Source organism: Calonectris borealis, chromosome 2, assembly GCF_964195595.1.
Source record: "Calonectris borealis chromosome 2, bCalBor7.hap1.2, whole genome shotgun sequence".
Taxonomy (NCBI): domain Eukaryota; kingdom Metazoa; phylum Chordata; class Aves; order Procellariiformes; family Procellariidae; genus Calonectris; species Calonectris borealis.
In genome coordinates, this window is record NC_134313.1 from 1,043,234 (window position 1) to 1,066,087 (window position 22,854).

Consider the following 22,854-nt stretch of genomic DNA (forward strand, 5'->3'; position numbering starts at 1 on the left):
CTGCAGGATCTATAGGGTGCCCACTCCTATAGGGTGCCTCACCACAGCCCATGGGGTGCCTGCATGATCTATAGGATGCCCACTCCTATAGGGTGCCCCACCACAGCCCATGGGGTGCCTGCAGGATCTATGGGTGCCCACTCCTATAGGGTGCCCCACCACAGCCCATGGGGTGCCTGCAGGATCTATGAGTGCCCACTCCCATACTGTGCCCCACCGCAGCCCATGGGGTGCCCGCATGATCTATAGGGTGCGCACTCCCATAGGGTGCCCCACCACAGCCCATGGAGTGCCCGCAGGATCTATGGGTGCCCACTCCTATAGGGTGCCCCAGCAGAATCCATGGGATGCCCGCATGATCTATAGGGTGCCCACTCCTATAGGGTGCCCCAACAGAACCCACGGGGTGCCCACATGATCTATTGGGTTCCCGCTCCTATAGGGTGCCCCAGCAGAGCCCGCTGGCCCCGTGCCTCAGTTTCCCCAGGCGGGGGGACACGAGCGGGCAGAGCGTGGCGGGCATCATCCGGCCGGCGGCCGAGGAAAACCCCCTGCTGCTGGCGGACGAGGTGGGTGCCGCTCGGGGCTGGGGGTGGCCGTGCCCCCCACCCCGCCTCCCCCCGAGCTCCCTGGGTGCCGCAGGTGCAGCAGGACCGAGCCTTCCTCCCCGGCCGCCCCTTCCTCTCCTTCACGCGGGTGCTGCAGGAGATGGGTGCCCCGCTCCTCTCCTTCCTCTCCCTCTCCAAAAGCATCGCCGGCGAGGGGGGGCCGTGCCACGGGACGGTGGGTGGGGGGGTGCGATGAGGAGCAGCTCTGTGTCCACGCTCCACCACGGCTCCCATCCCCATCCTCATCCTCATTGCTCTGCCATCCCATCCCATCCCCACCCCATCCCCATCCCGTCCCATCCCGTCCCCGTCCCATCCCATCCCCATCCCGTCCTGTCCCATCCCGTCCCGTCCCGTCCCCATCCCCGTCCCCATCTCCATCCCCGTCCCGTCCCCGTCCCGTTCTGTCCCATCCCGTCCCATCCCATCCCCACCCCGTCCCCATCCCGTCCCCGTCCTGGCCCCATCCCGTCCCCATCCCCATCTCCATCCCGTCCCCGTCCCCGTCCCCGTCCTGTCCCGTCCCATCCCGTCCCATCCCATCCCCGTCCCATCCCATCCCCATCCCCATCCCCGTCCCATCCCATCCCCATCCCCATCCCCGTCCCGTCCCCGTCCCGTCCTGTCCCATCCCGTCCCATCCCATCCCCACCCCATCCCGTCCCCATCCCATCCCCATCCTGTCCCGTCCCCATTCCATCCCGTCCCCATTCCTGCCCCCATCCCCATCCGTCCCCAGGGCCATGTCCCCCCCAGTTGTCCCCTCTCCCCCCCAGGCTGTCCCTGCTCCCACCGGCCGTGACGCTGCCGCGGGCGCTGCTCGCCCTCACCCGCCTCCGCGCCGCAACCCCCCTCCCCCTCCGCCGCGGTGGCGTCCCGAGGGGCTGCAGGGTGGGGAGGGGACGGAGGGACACGGCCGTGCCGAAACCGCGCTGTGGGATCCCAGGAAAGGCGCAAACGGCAGACGGGGGCCGTGGCAGCGTTTATTGGCGCAACCGCGACGCCGGGGAACCGCGATGGGTGTCCGGTGCGCCGGTGTGGCCGGCTCCTTCCTGCTGCATCCTGGTTCCACGGGGTGGCTTTGGGACACTCCTCCTGTCCCCTTGTCCCAGGGAGGGGACCCACCAAGACCCTCAGAATTCGGGGAAGAGGCCGTAGACCTCCACCTCGCAGAGAGCCAGCTGCTCCTCCCGGCCGGGGATGGTGACGGTGACGTAGCGTCCCTGCAGCCCGGCGCAGCAGACGGTGCTGAGCGAACCGGGGCCGGCGTCCGTGATGGTGCCGCAGCTGCCGGGGAGGAAGAAACGGGGCTCAGGTGACGGCGGCACCACTGGGGCGGTGATGCCCCCCACCCCCCGCCCCAGACTCCCCGTTTTCGGCTCACATGGGGTTGTCCCTGCCGCGCTCGCCCGGTGCGTCCCCGACGTGGACCTGGGCTCCCCGCAGGCGCCGCCAGCAGCAATCCTGCCGGTTCTTCACCACCACGGCCGCCACGGCGCGGCGCCCGCCCAGGTCCACGCTCCACCACGGCTCCCGTTCGCGCCGCGTGTGGCTGCAGGAGCCGTGCTGCCAGACGCCGTCCCGGTTTCCGTCCACCGCCTTGGATGCGACGCCGGAGCCGGTGGAGGATTGCGTCGCCCGCTGCTCCCGCGCCACGTTGGGGGCTGCAAACACCACGGGGTGGGTGCCGGGGTGCCTGGGGTTTGGGTGGGGGGCTCTGCCGGCAGCTCACCTCCGGGCAGCGGGGCGCAGCCTTGCCGGATCACCTCCACCTCGCACAGCACCAGCGCGTCCTCCCGGCCGGGGATGAGGATGGAGACGTAGCGACCGCGAAGCCCGTGGCAGCAGACGGTGCTGAGCGAACCGGGGCCGGCGTCCGTGATGATGCCGCAGCTGCCGGGAAAGGGAGGAGGAGGATGAGCCGGCACGATCCCGGCGGGGTCCTGGCGGTGGTGACAGGTTCGGGGCTCACACGGGGTTGCGCCGGCCGCGGTCGACCAGGGAGTTGCCGACGTGGACCTCGGCGCCCTTCAGCCTCTCCCAGCAGCAGTCGTGGCGGTTCTTCACCACCACGGCGTAGACGGCGTGTCGGCGGCCGAGATCCACGCGCCACCACGGCTCCGGCTCCTCCGTGGTGTGGGTGCAGGAGCCGCGTTCCCAGTCACCGTCCCGGTTCCCATCAACGGCGTTGGCGGCGCCGCTGCCGGCGTCCAGCACGGAGGACTGGGTGGCCGGGCGGCCCAGGGCCACGTTCTGGGCTGCCGGGACAGCCGGGCTGGGGGTGACGCGTCTCCAAAAAGCCCCCCCCGGTGCCCCCCCGGCCCACTCACCCCCCGGCAGCGCGGCACAGCCCTGCTCCACCACCTCCACCTCGCACAGGCTCAGCCGCTCCTCCCGGCCGGGGACGGCGATGGTGACGTAGCGGCCGCGCAGCCCACGGCAGCAGACGGTGCTGGTGGAACCGGGGCCGGTGTCCGTGATGGTGCCGCAGCTGCGGGGACGGGGGTGAGGGTGGGTGGGCGCCGAAGCAGCCGTGCACCGCGGGGCCGGCGCGGTGGCGGCACTCACATGGGGTTGTCGGTGCCGTGGCCGGCGAGGGAGTCCCCGACGTGGACGCGGGCGCCCTTCAGCCGGTGCCAGCAGCAGTCCAGGCGGTTCCTCACCACCACGGCCGCCACGGCGCGGCGCCAGCCCAGGTCCACCGTCCACCACGGCTCCGGTTCCCTCTTGGTTTGAGTGCAGGAGCCGTGCCGCCAGTTACCGTCCCGGTTCCCATCCACGGCGTTGATGGCACTGCCGGCCCCGCTGGCTGTGGAGGACTGTGCCGCCGGGCGCCGCAGGGCCAGGTTTTGGGCTGGGGGACGCCACGGGACGGTGACGCCAGCTCCAGGCGCTCACCGCCAGCGGTGACCCATGGCCTGTCCCCCCCCAGGCACCCCCACGCCGCGTCCCGGCATGCCGACGTGCCACCAGCTCAGGGACACGTGTGACATCCCCGTCCCCCACACCCCCCGTTTCACCTCTGCCGGGCTCAGGGAGGTCAGCGCTCGCCGGCAGCCATCCGGCACGTGCCGGCTCCCTGCCGGGCAGGGTCTTTCGGTCCTTACCGCCGGGCGGGGGGACGCAGCTCTGCGCCGTCACCTCCACTTCGCAGAGGACGAGGAAATCCTCCCGGCCGGGGATGATGATGGAGACGTAGCGACCCAGCAGCCCGTTGCAGCAGACGGTGCTGGTGGAGCCGGGACCGGTGTCCAAGATGGCCCCGCAGCTGCCGGGAGGGAATCGTCACCGGCTACGGCCGGTGGGAGAGTCCCGTGCCGGGGTGGGGAACCTCACCGGGGGCCCCACTCACACGGGGTTGCGTTTGCCGTGGTCGGCCAGGGAGTCCCCGACGTGAACCTGGGCGCCGAGGAGGCTCTCCCAGCAGCAGTCGCGGCGGTTGGTGACGGTGACGGCGTAGACGGCGTGCCGACGGCCCAGGTCGACGCGCCACCACGGCTCCGGCTCCTTCTCGGTGTGGGCGCAGGAGCCGCGCTCCCAATCGGCATCGCCGCTCCCGTCCACGGCGTTGGCGGCCAGGCTGACGGCATCCAGCGTGGACGACTGGGCGACGGCGCGGCCCCGCGCCGCGTTGGGGGCTGGAATTGCCGGAGGGAGCGTGGCACGAAGCTGCCGGCTCCGGCTGCCGTCCTGCCGTCCCCCCGCCGGGACCCCCTCACCTCCGGGCAGGGGCCGGCAGCCCTGCAGCACCACCTCCACCTCGCACAGCACCAGCGCATCCTCCCGGCCGGGGATGAGGATGGAGACGTAACGACCCTGCAGCCCGGCGCAGCAGACGGCGCTGAGCGAACCGGGGCCGGCGTCCGTGATGGTGCCGCAGCTGCCGGGGAGGAAGAAACGGGGCTCAGGTGACGGCGGCACCGCTGGGGCGGTGATGCCCCCCCCGCCCCCCCCGCCCCAGACTCCCCGTTTTCGGCTCACATGGGGTTGTCCCTGCCGCGCTCGCCCGGCGCGTCCCCGACGTGGACCTGGGCTCCCCGCAGGCGCCGCCAGCAGCAATCCTGCCGGTTCTTCACCGCCACGGCCGCCACGGCGCGGCGCCCGCCCAGGTCCACGCTCCACCACGGCTCCCGTTCCGTCAAGGTGCGGGCGCAGGAGCCGTGCTGCCAGACGCCGTCCCGGTTCCCGTCCACCGCGTTGGCGGCGATGCTGAGGTTGGGGAAGAGGGAGGACTGGCTGGCCGGGCGCCCCAGCGCCGCGTTATAAGCTGCCAAAGAGGGGGTCAAGCCCATCACCGGGGCGTCCCGGCGAGGCTTCGTCCCACCGGCAGCGACCTCGTGGATGCTCCCACCGGTGAGGAAAGACGGAAAGGTTGGGACTCACCGGCCGGCGGGATGAGGCAGCCCTGGGCGGCCGCATCCTGCGCCAGGACCGCGCCGAGCAGCAGCAGAGCCCAGGGCAGGGCCATGGCGCGGGGGCTGCGGAGGAAGGGGGACGCGGCGGTCGGGGACCACCCCGATCCCCAGGGAGAGGGTCCCGACCCACTCCCCGGGTGTATCCCGAGCCCACCGGCTCCCTCAGGTCTCACCGTCGGCGCTTACCACGAGCCGCGCTGGTGAGGGAAGGCTGGAGATTCCCTGCCGGCCCCTGCCCGGTGCTCCGGCACGGCCTCACCGCCTCCCTGCTCCGGCACGACGCCGGGAAAACCTAAAGGGAAGAGGATGAGGAGGGAAAGGTCCGGCACCGCAGCCAGCCCTCGGCTTTTACCGCCTGTGCTGTGGGTCGTGCCGCGAGCCGGGGTTTCCTCCGGGGCTGGTGGAGGAGGAGGAGGAGGAGGGGGGATGGAGGAGGCTGCGTGGCGCCCGCGTCCCTGGGGGACGGCACGGGCTCGGCACCCGGCTCCACCGGTTAATGTTTAAGAGGGTTTTGGCAACGCGGTCGGGTGCTGCTGTGGCGCGACCTTCCCGAACAGTGGACGACACCGTGCCGGGAAACTGGGGCGTGAAGTTCTCCAGTTGGAAACCGGTTTCCACCCCAGCGCTGCTGGGACGGTTTCAGTGCCGGTGGCCAAAACCCGAGAGCCGGGTGCCGGGAGCAGAGCACCCGGTTTTGGCTGGAGAGGGGATAGGGAAGGGGGACGGCACGCGGGGGCCGGCTGCTCCGGCTCCTCGCCGGCGCCCTGAGCGGCTGCTCACCGGGGCGGCGCGGGCAGGGCGCGGGCAGGGCGCCGGAGCCGCGGTGGCACCCGGTGGTCCCGGACGCGCTGAGGGCAGGGACCCCGGCACCCTCCCGGTGACGCAGTGACGGCTACGGTGATGGACTCCCCTATTGCCATAGCAACGGATATTCTACCTCCCCATATGCCACGGCAAGAGACCCCCCCCAACTAGTACCACCTCCCTGTTGCCATAGCAACGACACCTTGACATCACCATGGCAACGGTCCCCCCATGATGGGGGGGGGGGGGGGTCACCCAGAGCCGATTCCCTCCCCCCGGGCGGCGCAGGCAGCAAAGTGTAGACGGGGGGGTGGAAAAGGGGTGGAAATTTATTAATTCCTTGATAAAATCCAGACAAAAATCCCCGCCGGCGCAGCGCAGGCAGCGCAGGCAGCCCCCCCCCCACCTCGGGAGGCAGCGCTTGGCCTCCCCAGCCGCTCCTACGCAGCTTCAGGGCAAGGCAGGCAGGGGCACATACGCAGGATAAACAAGCCGGCGCTCGTTAAACCCCGCTTCTCGGCGTTAGGGTGGGCTCTGCCCCCCCTACCAAGACGGGATCCTCGAGGGGTGGGGGCAGCTGGCAGGGGACGACGGTGACAGCCCCTGTGGCAGCGCGGGTCCCTCGAGCGCGAGGTGGCTCCGCCATTTCGCCTCCTGCCCTCACCTACTGGCCAGGATCTCCTCGGTGGCCAGCCGGGCCAGCCGGTGGAAGTCGAAGGAGAGATATTTCCTCCAGAACCGGCGATCGCGGCCGTAAATCTGGGCAGGGAAACAGGGGCTGCCTGCGGGGAGCGGGCAGAAAAGCCCCCGGTTAGGAGGGGACACGGGAAGGTGCCGGAGCCCGGTGGAACAAGCCCAATTCGGCACCTGACCCTCCCCACCTCTTACCGATACCGTGGAATATCCTGGCGACAGCTCTGCCGGAGAATTTCTCATCCTGGCGGATGGCGAGGAAATGGCGGATGTCGGCGCGGATCTGGCTCTCCCGCTCCCGTAGCTGCGAAGGAAAGGACGTGGTGGAGGGAAGAAGGTCGCGTCCCTCCTCTTCCTCACCCCAAACCCATCCCCGGTCTCATCTAAACCGGAGCTGCCGTGTACCAGAAATACCGGCCGACGGTCAGAGCTTGAAGCAGCTCCCGATAAAAGTGGATTCGCTCACTTTAGCATCGCCGAGATCTTCCTCCTCCTCTTCCTCACCGCCAGGCTCAGCCTGCTCGCCAGCGGGCTCCTTCTCGAAGTAGTCGTTGAGCAGAGCCTTCAGGCAGGAGCTCTTCTCCTCCTCCTCATCCGCAGGGTGAGGGCCGCAGGTCTGGAAGGCCACGCTGCACCCCAGCGTCAACCTCCTTCCTTCCCAGTACCCCAAACGGACCCCAAACTGGGAGGGATGGGAGGGTGGGCAGCCATAGGGCCACCACAGAGAAGGGTCTGTAGGGGTTGGGTGGTCTTCTCCACCCACGCTCACCTCTGGAAGGCCTGGAAGCAAGCGCAGAGCTGGCCAAGAGACGTCTTCTCCCTGGCCACCACCCTTCGGTGGAGGAAGTCGCAGACGGAGTCCAGCTCCCGGTCGGCGAGGTCGCCGTAGGCGCGCAGATGGAAGGACAAGTCTCCAAACTCCACCAGGACCCCGCTCTTCCCCTCACCGCGACCATCTGAAGGCACCAAAAACTGGTCGAGCCGGCCCCCACCGAGATCCGGCCAGCTGCCGGCGGCGCAGGAGGGATTTCCCCTGGCGCGAGGAACTCGGGAACGCCGGTACCTTGCCGCAGGCGCGGATCCCACTGGAGCTGGCGCAGGGCGCGTTTCACCAACGCCACTTCCCAACCCATGGAATCGCTCAACGAGACGACGTCGAACTCCAGGGAGCTGGCGTGGCCGTGGTCCCTCCCTGCCAGGCGCTCCCGGGCCAGGAAGACGGCGACGGGGGGGGAGCTGAGGGCAGGAGACACCGGAGACCCGCTGCCGCCGTGGTTTGGAGCCCCATTTTTACCTCCAGCCGCCGTGCAGCTCCCACCCGGCAGAGATCACGCCGCGGGGGCTCCAACCACCCCCCTGGGAACGTCGCGGCGTTCACACCGGTGCTCCGCGGCGCGGGGTTCTTACCTCCGCGCCGCAGCGCGGAGCTGCCGGGGTCCCCCGTAGCACAGCAGGCGGCAGGAGGAGTAGGTGGGGGGCAGCAGCTCCAGCCAGCGCTGCGGGTGCAGCTCCAGGTAGCACAGGAGGGTCTCGATGCCTGCGAGAGAGAAGAGCGGGGAGCTGGGGAGGGATCCTGATCCCCTTCGGGATCTCCGCCGGCCTCGCTCGGGGCCGATTCCGCCCCCTCACCTTCCTCCCGTACGTCCAGGGACTCCACGGTTTCTTGGATGGGGATGGCTCGCTCGTGCTTGTAGCACACCCGCTGCCTGCTCCCCCTCGTCGCCGCGCTGCCGTCCTCTTCCTCCGAGAGCTCGGCCATTTCGGCGTCCTCCACCTCCCCGTCCTGCGAGGGACGCGTCACGCAGCGTGGCGTCACCAGGTAGAGGACGGGCAGGCTCCTGCCTTCCTTTTGGGACATCCCAACCGCTCTCCTGGCCAGATCCTTCACCACGGCTCACCTCGCCCCGGCTCCGGTGTTCCCCAGACTTCCCTCAACTGATTTAAGCTCCCCGATGCGGCCACCCAACAATTAAAAGTGTTTTCTACCACGTTAGCTCGTTACTTAATGAGTTAAGAAGCTGAGAAGGCCACGGGAGAGGAACCCTCAGCCCCTTCCTCACCCTGACGACGTCCTGGTGTTTCTGGTGCAGCTCCAGGCACTTGCAGGGAGAAAAAACCTTCTGCACCAGCTTCTTGACGGTGAAAAAATCCACCGCCTCGCCGTAAATGTGGCGCCGCAGCTCGTGGAGGTCCCCGCCCTGGGGAGGCAACGGTGAGCCCTGGGGAAGCCCCCCCCTTCCCCCCAAAATCGAGGGGGAAACCCCCCCACCCTGTTGGCAAGCATTACCTCCGGGTCCAAGAAGAGGTGGCAGTGAGCTGGCTCGCCGTCCCGCCCCGCTCGGCCGATCTCCTGCACGTAACTCTCGAAATTCTTGGGCATGTTGTAATGCACGACGCCGCGGACGTCCGATTTATCCAACCCCATGCCGAAAGCCACCGTGGCCACCACCACGCGGAGCTGGCCGCTCATGAAATTGTTCTGGACGCGGCGGCGTTCGGCAGGGGATAGGCCGGCGTGGTAAGCGTCCGCGATCCACTTCAGCGGGCGGCGGATGTTCTTCTTTGCTGAAAGAAAGCGAGGGGAGAGGCTTTAACGGCATTTTAATTAGCGATTTCCATCGGTAAAAACAGAGCTGCTAATTAAATCAGGGATGGAAATGAGCAGCAAAGGGCAGGAAACCCTGCCCGGGCAGAAATCAGCCCCGGGGAGGGGGGATCGCAGGCAGGAGCGGGGCTGCTGCTCCCCAGCAAAGGAGCGTGCGCTCCTCGTTAGCTGCCAAAGGTCGTCAAGCCCCGGCTGGTTTGGAAGCGAGATGGCAGGAGCTCGGCCAGCTTCAGCAAACAAAGCCGGCGAGGGAGAGGATCCCCGGGGCCGAAGGCGAGGCAGAGCTCGGCCACGGATCCAATTGCGGATTTCGAGGGAGAACAAAGACTTCCCAAGTCACAGCTACGAGGTTCGGAAAGAAAAAAACCCGCAGAGCCGTACGGCGAAGGCTCCCTGCGTTCGCAGCCCAAGGTGGAGCCTTATTAACGACGGCTAATCAGCACCCGTCGTTACCGGCTGTCACTAGGAAAACCAAAGCCCGGCTTTAAAGCCTCCGACGCAGGCGGGGGAAGAGAAATGCTTTGCTGCTGGCAAGAGCAGCGCTCTGCGCCAGGGTGAAGCAGCCGATAGAGCCAGAAACTTCCGTGGAGAGTCCCACAAGCGCAGCTCATTCCCTAGGGATTCTCCGTTCCAGCGTGGATTTACCGGACGGGACGTTTTGGGCTCGTGCTCCTTTCGGAGAGCGAGGCCGTGCCACCTACCCTTCTCTTTCTTTCTTTCGGCAGCGTCCCGGCCCGGCTCCCCGGCTCCAGTGGGTTCCGGGAGCAGCGTTCCTCGGAGGCAGGTCCGGATGAGCGCCGCGATGCGAGCCGTCTCCTCCCGCCGCGTGCAGTAAACGATGACGGAGTCCAAGCACCCGAAAGGCTCCCCTCGCAGCAGGGAGACGAGAGCCTGCGGGCAGAGAAAGGGGCGAAGGTTCTCCAAAAAGGGCTGGGGATCTTCCTCCTACAAGATCCGCCCCCCCCCCAAATCCAGCAACAAAGCTGATTCCTTTAGCCCCGTCCTCGTCCCCACCTGATCCCTATCCCTGTCCAGCGAGACAGAGAGGCGCAGGTTCGGGGGCACGGCGGCGGAGCGCACCGTTACCCCTTCCTCCGCCGGGATGCCGAGGTGTTGGGCTACGTCCCGCGCCGTGGCCAGCGTGGCGGTTGCCGTCAGCCCCAGGAAGCAGCGCACGCCCAGGCGATCCCGGAGAACCTGCCGAGAGGAAGGAAGAAAAACGGGATCCTGATGTCCCTCCTTGCCCCGCCGGGTTCTTTCCCTTCGGGATGTGCTCTCCCCGCCTCGCACCTTGCAGAGCCGCAGGTAGCAGGGACGGAAATTGTGGGACCACTCGGAGACGCAGTGAGCTTCGTCGATGCAGGCGAAAGCCACGGCCGGCAAGCGATCGGCGGAGGGCAAGTAGCCGGATCCCGATCCGCTTCCGCCAACCAGGGCCTCGGGGGACAGCAGCAGCACCTGCACCTCGCCCTGCCTCACCTGCACCGGATCGGGGAGCACCGGATCAGGGAGGAGAGCGGCACAAGGGGGTTCTCTTCCCGTTTTCCCAGGGGAATGGCCTGGCCGGGACCCAGCGCTGCCGCCATCCGGCACTACCCTCACCGGGATCGCGTGGCTGCACGGGCACGGCAGTGCCGGGACACCCTTGCACACTTGGTTCTTCCCAGAGGGTTCGGAGCCCCCCAGTCCCTCACCTTCTCCATCACCGCTTCCCGCTGGGATTTGGTCATGTTGGAGTGGATGCAGACGGCCTTCAGGCACGGCGGCAGCCCGGAGACCTGGAAGCGAAGCCCGTCACGCGGCCGCGGTGGCCTCCGGTGACTTGGGGGGAACCCTCTTGGACACCCAGCTCCCCGTTTTGGGTGCACGTGAGCCTTTAACCGCAGCAACGTGCGCCCAGCAGCGGCCTCGCAGGGGTTGGGGTGGGAAAACCGGGACGACACCAAGTTGGGCGGGAGTGTTGATCTGCTCGAGGGTGGGAAGGCTCTGCAGAGGGACCTGGACAGGCTGGATCGATGGGCCGAGGCCAACTGTATGAGGTTCAAGAAGGCCAAGTGCCGGGCCCTGCACTTGGGCCACAACAACCCCAGGCAACGCTGCAGGCTTGGGGAAGAGTGGCTGGAAAGTGCCCGGAGGAAAAGGACCTGGGGGTGCTGGTCGACAGCCGGCTGAACATGAGCCGGCAGTGTGCCCAGGTGGCCAAGAAGGCCAACGGCATCCTGGCCTGTATCAGAAATAGTGTGGCCAGCAGGAGCAGGGAGGTGACCGTGCCCCTGTACTGGGCACTGGTGAGGCCGCACCTCGAATCCTGTGTTCAGTTTTGGGCCCCGCACCACAAGAAGGACATGGAGGTGCTGGAGCGCGTCCAGAGGAGGGCAACGAAGCTGGTGGAGGGCCTGGAGCACAAGTCTGATGGGGAGCGGCTGAGGGAACTGGGGTTGTTCAGCCTGGAGAAGAGGAGGCTGAGGGGAGACCTCATCGCGCTCTACAACTACCTGAAAGGAGGTTGTAGCGAGGTGGGGGTTGGTCTCTTCTGCCAAGTAACAAGCGATAGGACGAGAGGAAATGGCCTCAAGTTGCGCCAAGGGAGGTTTAGATTGGACATGAGGAGAAATTTCTTTACGGAAAGAGTGGTCAGGCCTTGGAACAGGCTGCCCAGGGAAGTGGTGGAGCTATTTAAAAGCCGTGTAGATGAGGCGCTTAGGGACATGGTGTAGTGGGCATGGTGGTGTTGGGTTGACGGTTGGACTCGATGATCTTAGAGGTCTTTTCCAACCTTAATGATTCTGTGATTCTACATCCCAGCGGTACCTGGTCATCCATCAGGGACACCAGCGGGGACACGACCAAGGTGATGCACTTGGAACGCTTGTGGTAGAGGTAAGCGGGGAGCTGGTAGCAGAGGGACTTCCCCATCCCCGTCGATAACACCACCAGCGTGGACAGACCTGGCAGGACGAGGGGTTGGGGACTCAGTTTGGGGACAAACTCGGCAAGGGAGGGGGATCACGGGCAGCCCAAACCCCGCGGAGGAAGGGGGATCGTGGGGAAAACAAACCCACCGGAGAGGATCCTCATGACGGCCACCTCCTGGCCCGGGCGGAAGGAGCTGTAGCCCAGCGTCTTCAGAGCCTCAAAAACCTCCTCCGGGGTCTCTGCGGGGGGAAGGACACGCAGTCAGGCGGGACCAGAGGGACCAAACCCCCCCGGCCCCCCTCAGAGCGCCTCGGGGAGCCGTACCTCGCACCTTCCCCTCCGGCCCCAGGCCGTAGAGGGGCTCCACGGGCGCGGGGGGAGCAGGCGGCTCATACGTCGGCCTCCGTACATCCAGGGAAGTCATCGCCTCCAAAATCTTCTCGGATCTTTCCCGGTTGCTGCCTCCGCTCTCTGCCGGGGATGAAGGCAGCAGTCGGGAGCCGCAGGCAGCTTTTCCTGCCCTGCCCGGGCACCCACCGCCGCGCAGGAGCAAGCGCGGTGAGCCTGCCTGTATTTTAGGCTGGCGTTCCCGGAGGAGACGCATCCCGGCACAAACCCAGGCTGCCGAAACCACCTTTTGATCTCCAGGGAGCATAAACAAACTTCCCACGGGGAAAAAAATGGAAACGATTCCACGTCTCCCAGAGTTCATCCCGGAGCCAGCCACAGCGTGTCAGCGGAGAGCGAGGCAAACCGGCAGCCCGGCAAGCCGCGGGGCCTCACCGGAGAGCTCTCGGCAGACGGTGTTGGTCCTGCGAGCCACTTCTTCCAGCGTAGGCAGGGGAGCCTCCTCCTCTTCATCGGCGTGGCCGCTCTCCTCCGGCAGCGGGCCGGCAGCCGTCTCTGCAGGCGAGAAGCGGGTCCCTCCTCCACTTAAATCCCCGGTAAAGAAACCGCCTCATCTTTTCACCCTCTTCCCCCAAAATCCTTAAGCCAACAGCGGAGAGAAGCCGCAGGGAGGCGGGAAAGCCCTTCCCATCCTCCAGCCTCCGCTCCGTTCTGCTCCGGCACAGCCAGATCCGAACCCGGCCCACGGCTTTGCCAAATAAACCCCGTAATCCGGCGCTCGGAGCCTTACCTCGGCCGTGGCACGCCGATGCCCAGTGCCCCGTCTCGCCGCACCTGAAGCAGACGTCCGAGCTTCGGTCGACGGATCCGCCGCCTCCTCCGAACGGCTCGGCTTTCTTCCGCCACTTCTGCTTCCACACCTGCGAAGCAGGACCGTCCCCAGTTATTTTTATACTGTTATTTTTAATAAAAGTGTATTTTATTATATTTTACTTCACCCCGGCACCGGGCTTTTGCCAAAGTGCTGCCTAAACACACCAAGCTTTAAAAAAATAAAGGCAGTTTTCTTCTTGCCGCTCCCAGAGATGATCCCGAAGGATTTCACGTTAATTAAAGGGGAGATATTAAAAGACTCCTAGGTTTTTGTTGCAGGGCTGAAGCGGATGAGGCTGAGAAGTCGGGCAGCAGCGGGAAGGGCAGGGAGCTGAGCCGTGCCCCCTGCCTGCGCCGCTCTCCTCAGAGAGCCGGGGACGACTCAAAAATAAAGATAAATCAACTAAAAGGTAAAATACGGAAATTCAAAGAACACGAAGACGAGCGAGAGCTGGAAGAGTTTCAAATTCATCCTGGACCAGATGAATTTAAATTTGACTGGGAAGGGGTTCGGCGGTGAGGGCGGGCGAGCACCGCGGTCCCACGCGGCGGGAGGTTTTCGGTGATGCCCCGGGAGATGCCGGCAGCGGCGGGCAGGACGTTACCTGCTTGCGAAGGCGATTTCCCCGCAGGGCGTAACCTCGGACGTGGGATTTCTTCTTCAGGTTAAGCCTGACGAAGTTGCCGCCTCTCTGCGGAGGTGCTCTGCGGGGAGAGAGCTGGGCCAGGAACCCCCTCGCCTGCGCGTGGCAGCGGGTCGGGGGCCATCGGGTCCCCAACCTTTCCCTCCCCTCCCCCCCCAGCGCCCTGCCCGCAAAACGGCTTTGAGGGAAATCATCTCTAAATCTTCCGTCCCCTTAAAGGGGACTGAAGGCGACGCAGATGCTCGAGGGGAGGCGAATTACATAAGGGCATAATTACATAAGAAAATCAGGCTAAAAAACCCCCGTAACTTATTCCTTCCCCCCAAAAAAATTCCAAAGAAGGAGGAATTAGGGAAAAAACCAGCTCGTTATTTATAGAAATGGATAAGAAGCAGCCCCCTTGGCTCGCTCAGCCTCCTTTTCCAACCACGTTTCGGTGCTTTTGAGCGCCATGAGGCATCGCCGCAGCCCGTGTTTGATTTGGTTTAATTACCGGGTTCGTTTCCCAGAGGAAACGCTGGTGGGGGCCGGGACCTGAACCGGAAAACCCCACCACGGGAGTCTGAAGCGAGCCGTGAGCTACGGCGAGGCAGGCGGACCCGCGGCAGAGCACCCGGCAGCACCACCGGCATCGCCGGGACCTACCTGGCAGGGACGGCTCTACGGGATCTGGGCTTCTCCTCCTCCTCCAGGATGTTTTCCGAGGGATCCGACACCTTCTCGCTCTCCTTTTGGGCTGCCATGCGCTCCTCCTCCTCCTCTTCCTCCTCGCTCTGCTTCAGCCCACCGGCAGCGCCAAACGCTCCCTCGGCCGAGCCTCGGCGGCACCGCCTGAGCTTCGCGGGAGCCGCCGCGCCGTCCCCACCGTCTCCATCTCCGCGTGGTCTTTTCCTCCCGGAATCTCCCGCCGATGCTCCCCCACCACCCTCCTCCTGCTCCGGGGGGGCCCATCCCATCTCTCCCCGCTCCCCCTCCTGCGCGGCACCCGGCATCGTCCCTTCGTCCCCGGCTGTCCCCTGGCACCGCCGCAGCCAGGCGGGATCCAGCGAGCCCAGTCTCCGCGCCACCGTCCGCTTCAGCCGCTGGAATTTATTCGGTGGCAGCGGCGGCGGCTTCATCCCCGCCGCGAGGATGATGGGGGCCAGCCCCGACACCGAGGGAGGAAGGAGGAGATCTCCCGGCTCGCCTCCCTCGCTCTGCGAAGCCTCCGCCGGCGCCGGGGACGTCACTTTGTCACCGTTCTCCGAATTTATCTGAAGGCTGGGGGTAACCGGGGTCCTCCTGGGAATCGGGGTCCTCCTCGGAGTCAGGGGTGTCTCCTGCAGACGGGGGGAAGGACAGACGGGGGGGGAAGGAAGGACAGACGGGGGTCAGATCGTCCACGGAAACTCCGCACCCCCAACTCCAAATCAAACGGGACCTTCGCCGGCGTTTGTGGGTGCTCCCCACCCTCTGCTAACAGTGGGGGGGGTGTGGTGGGAGGGAGCCGCCATGTCGGGGGGCTCTGAGGGAAGGGGGCTGCCGTTTTGGGGGGGGGTTCTGGCGGGAAGGGGAAGAAAAAAAGGTCACAAGCAGCTTCAGAAGCTTCTCTCCGCGCCGCAGAGCCTGTTCCCGGCCGGCCCTGACCTTCCCGGCAGCTCCCAGGTTGGATTTTAGCTTCATCCCGTAATACTGCGCTGAGGCTTTCGGCACGGCGCGGCCGCGGTGGCTCCGCTCAGAGGTTTTCGGCCGCCGGTTCAGGTGCACGCCCCAACAACCAGAGTCCGGCACCTGCAATGACACCGTAAACCATTAAATCCAAACCATTAAATCCCCAAATCTGTTAAATCCAAACCTTTAAATCCAAAAACGGGGAATCCTGTCGTAAAGACGAGCTCCGACAGCTCCGAGAGGAGAAAGGAGCTGGAGAACAAGCGCGATATTATCACACCGCGGCGTCTTTCGGCAGTGGGCAGCACATCCTGCGCGTTTTGGGGTGAAAAACGCAGCTCTGAAGTATTTTAACACAGGGGCTGGCTCGATCGTTGCCTCGTTAAGAGGCTGATTAAAACGAGCCCACACTTTCAGCAGTACGAGAGTAAAAGCGCATGAGGGATCGCAGGGCGTTCGATTTCCCACCCCTCCCGGCGTCCTGCGCTCTGTTTGGGGTCTCTTATTCTCTCACTAAAGCAAAAAATAGGCGTTTTATGGTGCTAATTAGACCATTTTCCCTGCAAAAATCAAATCAATCCACTTACGAGGAGGGCGGATGATCAGGGCTTTGGCTGAAGCAAAGGACAAAGCAGAAACACCCCAAAGCGCTCGCATTAAGGACGAGTCTCGGGGCTTTTGAGGCTCCCGGAGACAAAATCCGAGAGGGGGTTTCTCCGGTACCTGCTCGGCGGTTGGGGTCTCCTGGGCTGCCGGTCGGCAGAGCCGGGAGGGATCCGAGCGCTCGCTCTGCTGTTTGAGCATCCTGTACTCCTTGTAGAGCCCTGCGACGGATTATTAAGGTTGGTTTTTGGCGTATTTGGTACTTAGCGGAAAACGGCAGCGGTTCAGCATCAACACGCGCCCCGACGTTGAACTATCCCGATGACGGGGGTCCGGCTCGGTACGAGGGGTCACCCCCCACCCGCTGTGGAGATAATTGTCATCCCCTGACACCTGAGTCGTAGCTCAAGTGGGAGGACACTGTTGTTACTGAAACCTCGAGAGTTTTGACGGATGACTGAAGTCAGCCATCACAGAACCATCGAGGTTGGAAAAGACCTCCAAGATCATCGAGTCCAACCGTCAACCCAACCCCCCCATGCCCACTACACCATGTCCCTAAGGGCCTCATCTACACGGCTTTTCAATACCTCCAGGGATGGTGACTCCACCACTTCCCTGGGCAGCCTGTTCCAAGGCCTGACCACTCTTTCAGTAAAGAAATTTCTCCTAATGTCCAATCTAAACCTCCCCTGGCGCAACTTGAGGCCATTTCCTCTCGTCCTATCGCTAGTTACTTGAGAGAAGAGACCAACCCCCACCTCACTACAACCTCCTTTCAGGGAGTTGTAGAGCGCGATGAGGTCTCCCCTCAGCCTCCTCTTCTCCAGGCTGAACACCCCCAGTTCCCTCAGCCGCTCCCCATCAGACTTGTGCTCCAGGCCCTTCACCAGCTTCGTTGCCCTCCTCTGGACACGCTCCAGCACCTCCATGTCCTTCTTGTGGTGAGGGGCCCAAAACTGAACACAGGATTCGAGGTGCGGCCTCACCAGTGCCGAGTACAGGGGCACGATCACCTCCCTGCTCCTGCTGGCCACACTATTTCTGATACAGGCCAGGATGCCGTTGGCCTTCTTGGCCACCTGGGCACACGGCCGGCTCATGTTCAGCCCTACAAACAAGCGAGGTCCCAAGCGAAGCCCCTTGAGCTCTCCTGGACCGCAGCGGCCTGCGCCCAGCATCTCCCTCCGAGTGGGACGCTCTCAGAGTTTACAAAATACCGCGTTTGCGATACCGGGAGGACCTGGGCTGCAGCGCTCCTGGAGACTCAACCCTTCGCCCCTTGGGAGCTGCCAAGACATTTGACGCGAGTATTGCACTGAGCTCGCGGGGGATTTTTGACGGGCCCAGCTTTGCGTCTGCATCCGCCTTTGCGCCCGTGCGTGAGAATTGACGGAAGCACCCGCTAGCGAACAGAGTCTGCTTGAACGTTACGGTCTCTCTTGAGGTGGAGAATGAACCTCAGTGCTGCTGAACACATACAGTGCCTTGGACATAGACCGCTGACCAATCTGGGACTAAGAGTGGATCCGGTTGGGTCCTCTCTGAACCTCGTGACCCAACAGGAGGGTCTCCTCTCACTTTTCATATTAGATATAAACCATTGACCAAGTCTGAGACTGATCCAGCCAGGTCTTCTCTGAACCTCGTGACCCAACGGGAGGGTCTCCTCATCCTTTCCTATTAGACATAAATCACTGACCAAGTCTGGGACTAAGATTGGATCCAGCCAGGTCTTCTCTGAACCTCACAACCCAACGGAAGGGTCTCCTCTCACTTTTCATATTAGATATAAACCACTGACCAAGTCTAGGACTAAGATTGGATCCAGCCAGGTCTTCTCTGAACCTCGTGACCCAATGGGAGGGTCTCCTCACCCTTTTCTATTAGACATAAACCGCTGACCAAGTCTAGGACTAAGAGTAGATCCAACTGGGTCTTGTTTGCATCTCATGACTCAACGGAAGGGTCTCCTCACCCTTTTCTATTAGACATAAACCGCTGACCAAGTCTGGGACTAAGACTGGATCCAGTTGGGTCCTCTCTGAACCTCACGACCCAACGGAAGGGTCTCCTCTCACTTTTCATATTAGATATAAACCATTGACCAAGTCTGGGACTAAGATTGGATCCAGCCAGGTCTTCTCTGAACCTCGTGACCCAACAGGAGGGTCTCCTCATCCTTTCCATATTAGATATAAACCATTGACCAAGTCTAGAACTAAAAGTGGATCCAACTGGGTCTTCTCTAAACCTTATGACCCAACAGGAGGGTCTCCTCATCCTTTTCTATTAGACATAAACCGTTGACCAAGTCTGGGACTAAGACTGGATCCAGTTGGGTCCTCTCTGAACCTCGTGACCCAACGGGAGGGTCTCCTCACCCTTTTTTATTAGATATAAACCATTGACCAAGTCTGGGACTAAGATTGGATCCAGTCAGGTCTTCTCTGAACCTCGTGACCCAACAGGAGGGTCTCCTCATCCTTTCCATATTAGATATAAACCATTGACCAAGTCTAGAACTAAAAGTGGATCCAACTGGGTCTTCTCTAAACCTTGTGACCCAACAGGAGGGTCTCCTCTCACTTTTCTATTAGACATAAACCGCTGACCAAGTCTGGGACTAAGACTGGATCCAGTTGGGTCCTCTCTGAACCTCACGACCCAACGGAAGGGTCTCCTCTCACTTTTCATATTAGATATAAACCATTGACCAAGTCTGGGACTAAGATTGGATCCAGCCAGGTCTTCTCTGAACCTCGTGACCCAACAGGAGGGTCTCCTCACCCTTTTCTATTAGATATAAACCGTTGACCAAGTCTGGGACTAAGACTGGATCCAGTTGGGTCCTCTCTGAACCTCGTGACCCAACAGGAGGGTCTCCTCATCCTTTCCTATTAGATATAAACCATTGACCAAGTCTGGGACTAAGACTGGATCCAGCCAGGTCTTCTCTGAACCTCACAACCCAACGGAAGGGTCTCCTCTCACTTTTCATATTAGATATAAACCACTGACCAAGTCTAGGACTAAGATTGGATCCAGCCAGGTCTTCTCTGAACCTCGTGACCCAACAGGAGGGTCTCCTCATCCTTTCCATATTAGATATAAACCATTGACCAAGTCTAGAACTAAAAGTGGATCCAACTGGGTCTTCTCTAAACCTTATGACCCAACAGGAGGGTCTCCTCATCCTTTTCTATTAGACATAAACCGTTGACCAAGTCTGGGACTAAGACTGGATCCAGTTGGGTCCTCTCTGAACCTCGTGACCCAACGGGAGGGTCTCCTCACCCTTTTCTATTAGACATAAACCGTTGACCAAGTCTGGGACTAAGACTGGATCCAGTTGGGTCCTCTCTGAACCTCGTGACCCAACGGGAGGGTCTCCTCACCCTTTTTTATTAGATATAAACCATTGACCAAGTCTGGGACTAAGATTGGATCCAGTCAGGTCTTCTCTGAACCTCGTGACCCAACGGGAGGGTCTCCTCACCCTTTTCTATTAGATATAAACCGTTGACCAAGTCTGGGACTAAGACTGGATCCAGTTGGGTCCTCTCTGAACCTCACAACCCAACGGAAGGGTCTCCTCTCACTTTTCATATTAGATATAAACCACTGACCAAGTCTAGGACTAAGATTGGATCCAGCCAGGTCTTCTCTGAACCTCGTGACCCAACAGGAGGGTCTCCTCATCCTTTCCATATTAGATATAAACCATTGACCAAGTCTAGAACTAAAAGTGGATCCAACTGGGTCTTCTCTAAACCTTATGACCCAACAGGAGGGTCTCCTCATCCTTTTCTATTAGACATAAACCGTTGACCAAGTCTGGGACTAAGACTGGATCCAGTTGGGTCCTCTCTGAACCTCGTGACCCAACGGGAGGGTCTCCTCACCCTTTTCTATTAGACATAAACCGTTGACCAAGTCTGGGACTAAGACTGGATCCAGTTGGGTCCTCTCTGAACCTCGTGACCCAACGGGAGGGTCTCCTCACCCTTTTTTATTAGATATAAACCATTGACCAAGTCTGGGACTAAGATTGGATCCAGTTGGGTCCTCTCTGAACCTCGTGACCCAACGGGAGGGTCTCCTCACCCTTTTCTATTAGATATAAACCGTTGACCAAGTCTGGGACTAAGACTGGATCCAGTTGGGTCCTCTCTGAACCTCACAACCCAACGGAAGGGTCTCCTCTCACTTTTCATATTAGATATAAACCACTGACCAAGTCTAGGACTAAGATTGGATCCAGCCAGGTCTTCTCTGAACCTCGTGACCCAACAGGAGGGTCTCCTCATCCTTTCCATATTAGATATAAACCATTGACCAAGTCTAGAACTAAGAGTGGATCCAACTGGGTCTTCTCTAAACCTTATGACCCAACAGGAGGGTCTCCTCATCCTTTTCTATTAGACATAAACCGTTGACCAAGTCTGGGACTAAGACTGGATCCAGTTGGGTCCTCTCTGAACCTTGTGACCCAACAGGAGGGTCTCCTCACCCTTTTCTATTAGACATAAACCGTTGACCAAGTCTGGGACTAAGACTGGATCCAGTTGGGTCCTCTCTGAACCTCGTGACCCAACAGGAGGGTCTCCTCACCCTCCTCATCCTCGGCCTCTGCACAAACCGCCCCAACCCAACTCTAAGGCGACGTCACCCGTTCGGAAGCCACAGAGTGAACCCTGCCACCCCGCTCCGTTAGGTCGCGCCTTCATAAATTTCTATTAAAATCACGTCCTGCTGACGCCGCGATTCCCCCAGCGGCCTCTACGCCACGCGCCCGTGACACCCGCGCGGCACCCACAGCTCCGGCCGAGCGTTCCGGCTGCCCGGCACCACCCAAGGAACCTAAAATACCGGGCGGGGCACTCACGCCTGGTGTCCTCCGGAGCCGCCTCGACGTCGGCCTGCGAGGTAAACGGGTTAAAAATCCTTAGTTCAGGTTAGGGAGCAAAATTATCGTTATTAGAACCCCCTCGGTTCTTCCAGGTGCTATAGGGGCTCCCTGGGACCCTATAGCCCCCCTCCAGGTGTTCTAGCCCCCCCTTGGTTTGCTATAGGGGCTCTTCCAGCTGCCATAGGGGCTCCCCAGGTCACTATAACGGCTCTTCTGGGTTCTATAGGGTTCCTCCCAATTCCTATAGGGCTCTCCCAGCTGCCATAGGGGCTCCCCAGGTCACTATAATGGCTCTTCTGGGTTCTATAGGGTTCCTCCCAATTCCTATAGGGCTCTTCCAGCTGCCATAGGGGCTCCCCAGGTCACTATAACTGCTCTTCCGGGTTCTGTAGGGTTCCTCCCAATTCCTATAGGGCTCTTCCAGCTGCCATAGGGGCTCCTCAGGTCACTATAAGGGCTCTTTCAGGTGCTATAGGGTCTCCCTGGGTCGCTATAGGGCTCCCCCAGTTCTATTGGATCTGCCTTGGTGCCTATAGGGGCTCTTCTGGGTTCTATAGGGTCCCCCTGGGTTGCTACAGGGCTCTTCCGGATGCTCTAGGGGATCCCTGAGTCACTAGAGGGTGCCTCAGGTTGCTATAGGGGCTCCCTGGGACTGTATAGGGCCCCCCCCCCAGGTGTTCTAGCCCCCCCTTGGTTTGCTATAGGGGCTCTTCCACGTGCTATAAGGGCTCCCTAGGACCCTATAGGTCCCCCCGCAGGTGCTATAGGGTCTCCTTCAGTGCCCATAGGGCTCTTCCGGGTTCTATAAGGTCCCCCCCCCCCAGTTCCTATATGGCTCTTCCAGCTGGCATAGGAATGCTATAAGGGCTCTTTCGGGTGCTATAGGGTCGCCCTGGGTTGCTATAGGGCCCCTCCAAGTTCTATAGGATCTGCCTTAGTCCCTATAGGGGGTCTTCTGGGTTCTATAGGGTCCCCCTCAGTTCCTATAGGACTCTTCCAGATCCTCTAGGGGCTCCCTGGGACCCTATAGCCCTCTCCCCCCTGTACTATAGGGTCCCCCTGGGTTGCTATAGGTGCTATAGGGGCTCTCTGAGTCACTATAGGGTGCCCCGTGTTGCTGTAGGGGCTCCCTGGCACCCTATAGGTCCCCCCTAGGTGCTCTAGCCCCCCCTCGGTTTGCTATAGGGCCTCGCTGAGTCACTATAGGGTGCCGCGGGTTGCTATAGGTCCCCCCTAGGTGCTCTAGCCCCTCCTCGGTTTGCTATAGGGGCTCCCTGAGTCACTATAGGGTGCCGCGGGTTGCTATAGGTCCCCCCTAGGAGCTCTAGCCCCCCCTCGGTTTGCTATAGGGGCTCCCTGAGTCACTCTGGGTGCCCCGGGTTGCTATAGGTCCCCCCTAGGTGCCCTAGCCCCCCCTCGGTTTGCTATAGGGGCTCCCTGAGTCACTATAAGGTGCCCCGGGTTGCTATAGGTCCCCCCTAGGTGCCCTAGCCCCCCCTCGGTTTGCTATAGGGGCTCCCTGAGTCACTATGGCGTGCCCCGGGTTGCTGTAGGGGCTCCCTGGGAGGCTATAGGGCCCCCCGCCGCCGCTCCCGGGCACCTGGCTGGGCTTCCTCCGCCGCTCCCGGAGGAAGGCCGCCTCCCACCGCTTCAGCAGGGCCTTCACCTCCCGCTGCCGTTCCATGGCGGGGTCGGAACCCCAGGGCCGGTTCCCCTCAGAGCGGCGGGAGAGCGAACCTCCCGCTCCCGCCGCGCCTCAGCCAATGGGAAGGGAGAGAGCGGT

General features: G+C 62.3%; 2 protein-coding genes across 2 annotated transcripts; both read right to left on the reverse strand.

Annotated features, from left to right (window-relative positions):
• Positions 1 to 1,590: 1,590 nt before the first annotated feature.
• LOC142079776 (uncharacterized) lies at positions 1,591 to 5,076 on the reverse strand. The gene is given in 9 exon segments (XM_075144522.1): positions 1,591 to 1,895; positions 1,993 to 2,294; positions 2,297 to 2,501; positions 2,581 to 3,099; positions 3,177 to 3,492; positions 3,629 to 3,876; positions 3,961 to 4,488; positions 4,590 to 4,875; positions 4,992 to 5,076. Coding segments are annotated over 9 exon segments (2,643 nt in total). The 3' UTR covers positions 1,591 to 1,741.
• Positions 5,026 to 22,809, reverse strand: RECQL4 (RecQ like helicase 4). Its single transcript, XM_075141019.1, has 26 exons — positions 22,672 to 22,809; positions 21,048 to 21,081; positions 16,280 to 16,380; positions 15,533 to 15,676; positions 14,552 to 15,225; positions 13,868 to 13,967; positions 13,180 to 13,309; positions 12,825 to 12,944; positions 12,366 to 12,512; positions 12,188 to 12,280; positions 11,937 to 12,073; positions 10,820 to 10,903; positions 10,416 to 10,604; positions 10,140 to 10,322; positions 9,827 to 10,016; positions 8,808 to 9,085; positions 8,581 to 8,718; positions 8,150 to 8,303; positions 7,928 to 8,057; positions 7,584 to 7,756; positions 7,290 to 7,476; positions 6,987 to 7,149; positions 6,716 to 6,824; positions 6,492 to 6,609; positions 5,210 to 5,315; positions 5,026 to 5,086 (listed from the first exon to the last, which is right to left on the reverse strand). Exons 1-25 carry the CDS (start codon positions 22,753 to 22,755, stop codon positions 5,279 to 5,281), a joined length of 3,897 nt encoding a protein of 1,298 aa, XP_074997120.1. The 5' UTR covers positions 22,756 to 22,809; the 3' UTR covers positions 5,026 to 5,086; positions 5,210 to 5,278.
• Positions 22,810 to 22,854: the final 45 nt, after the last annotated feature.

What these genes read in the sequence shown, in the direction of transcription:
- RECQL4 (XM_075141019.1), bottom strand. Translation starts at nt 22,755, where the DNA reads ATGGAACGGCAGCGGGAGGTGAAGGCCCTGCTGAAGCGGTGGGAGGCG. An exon ending in GCCGGAGGGGAAGGTGCGAG is followed by an intron (nt 12,281 to 12,365) that starts GTACGGCTCCCC and finishes TTCCCCCCGCAG; the next exon opens with AGACCCCGGAGGAGGTTTTT. An exon ending in TGCTTCCAGGCCTTCCAGAG is followed by an intron (nt 7,150 to 7,289) that starts GTGAGCGTGGGT and finishes GCTGGGGTGCAG; the next exon opens with CGTGGCCTTCCAGACCTGCG.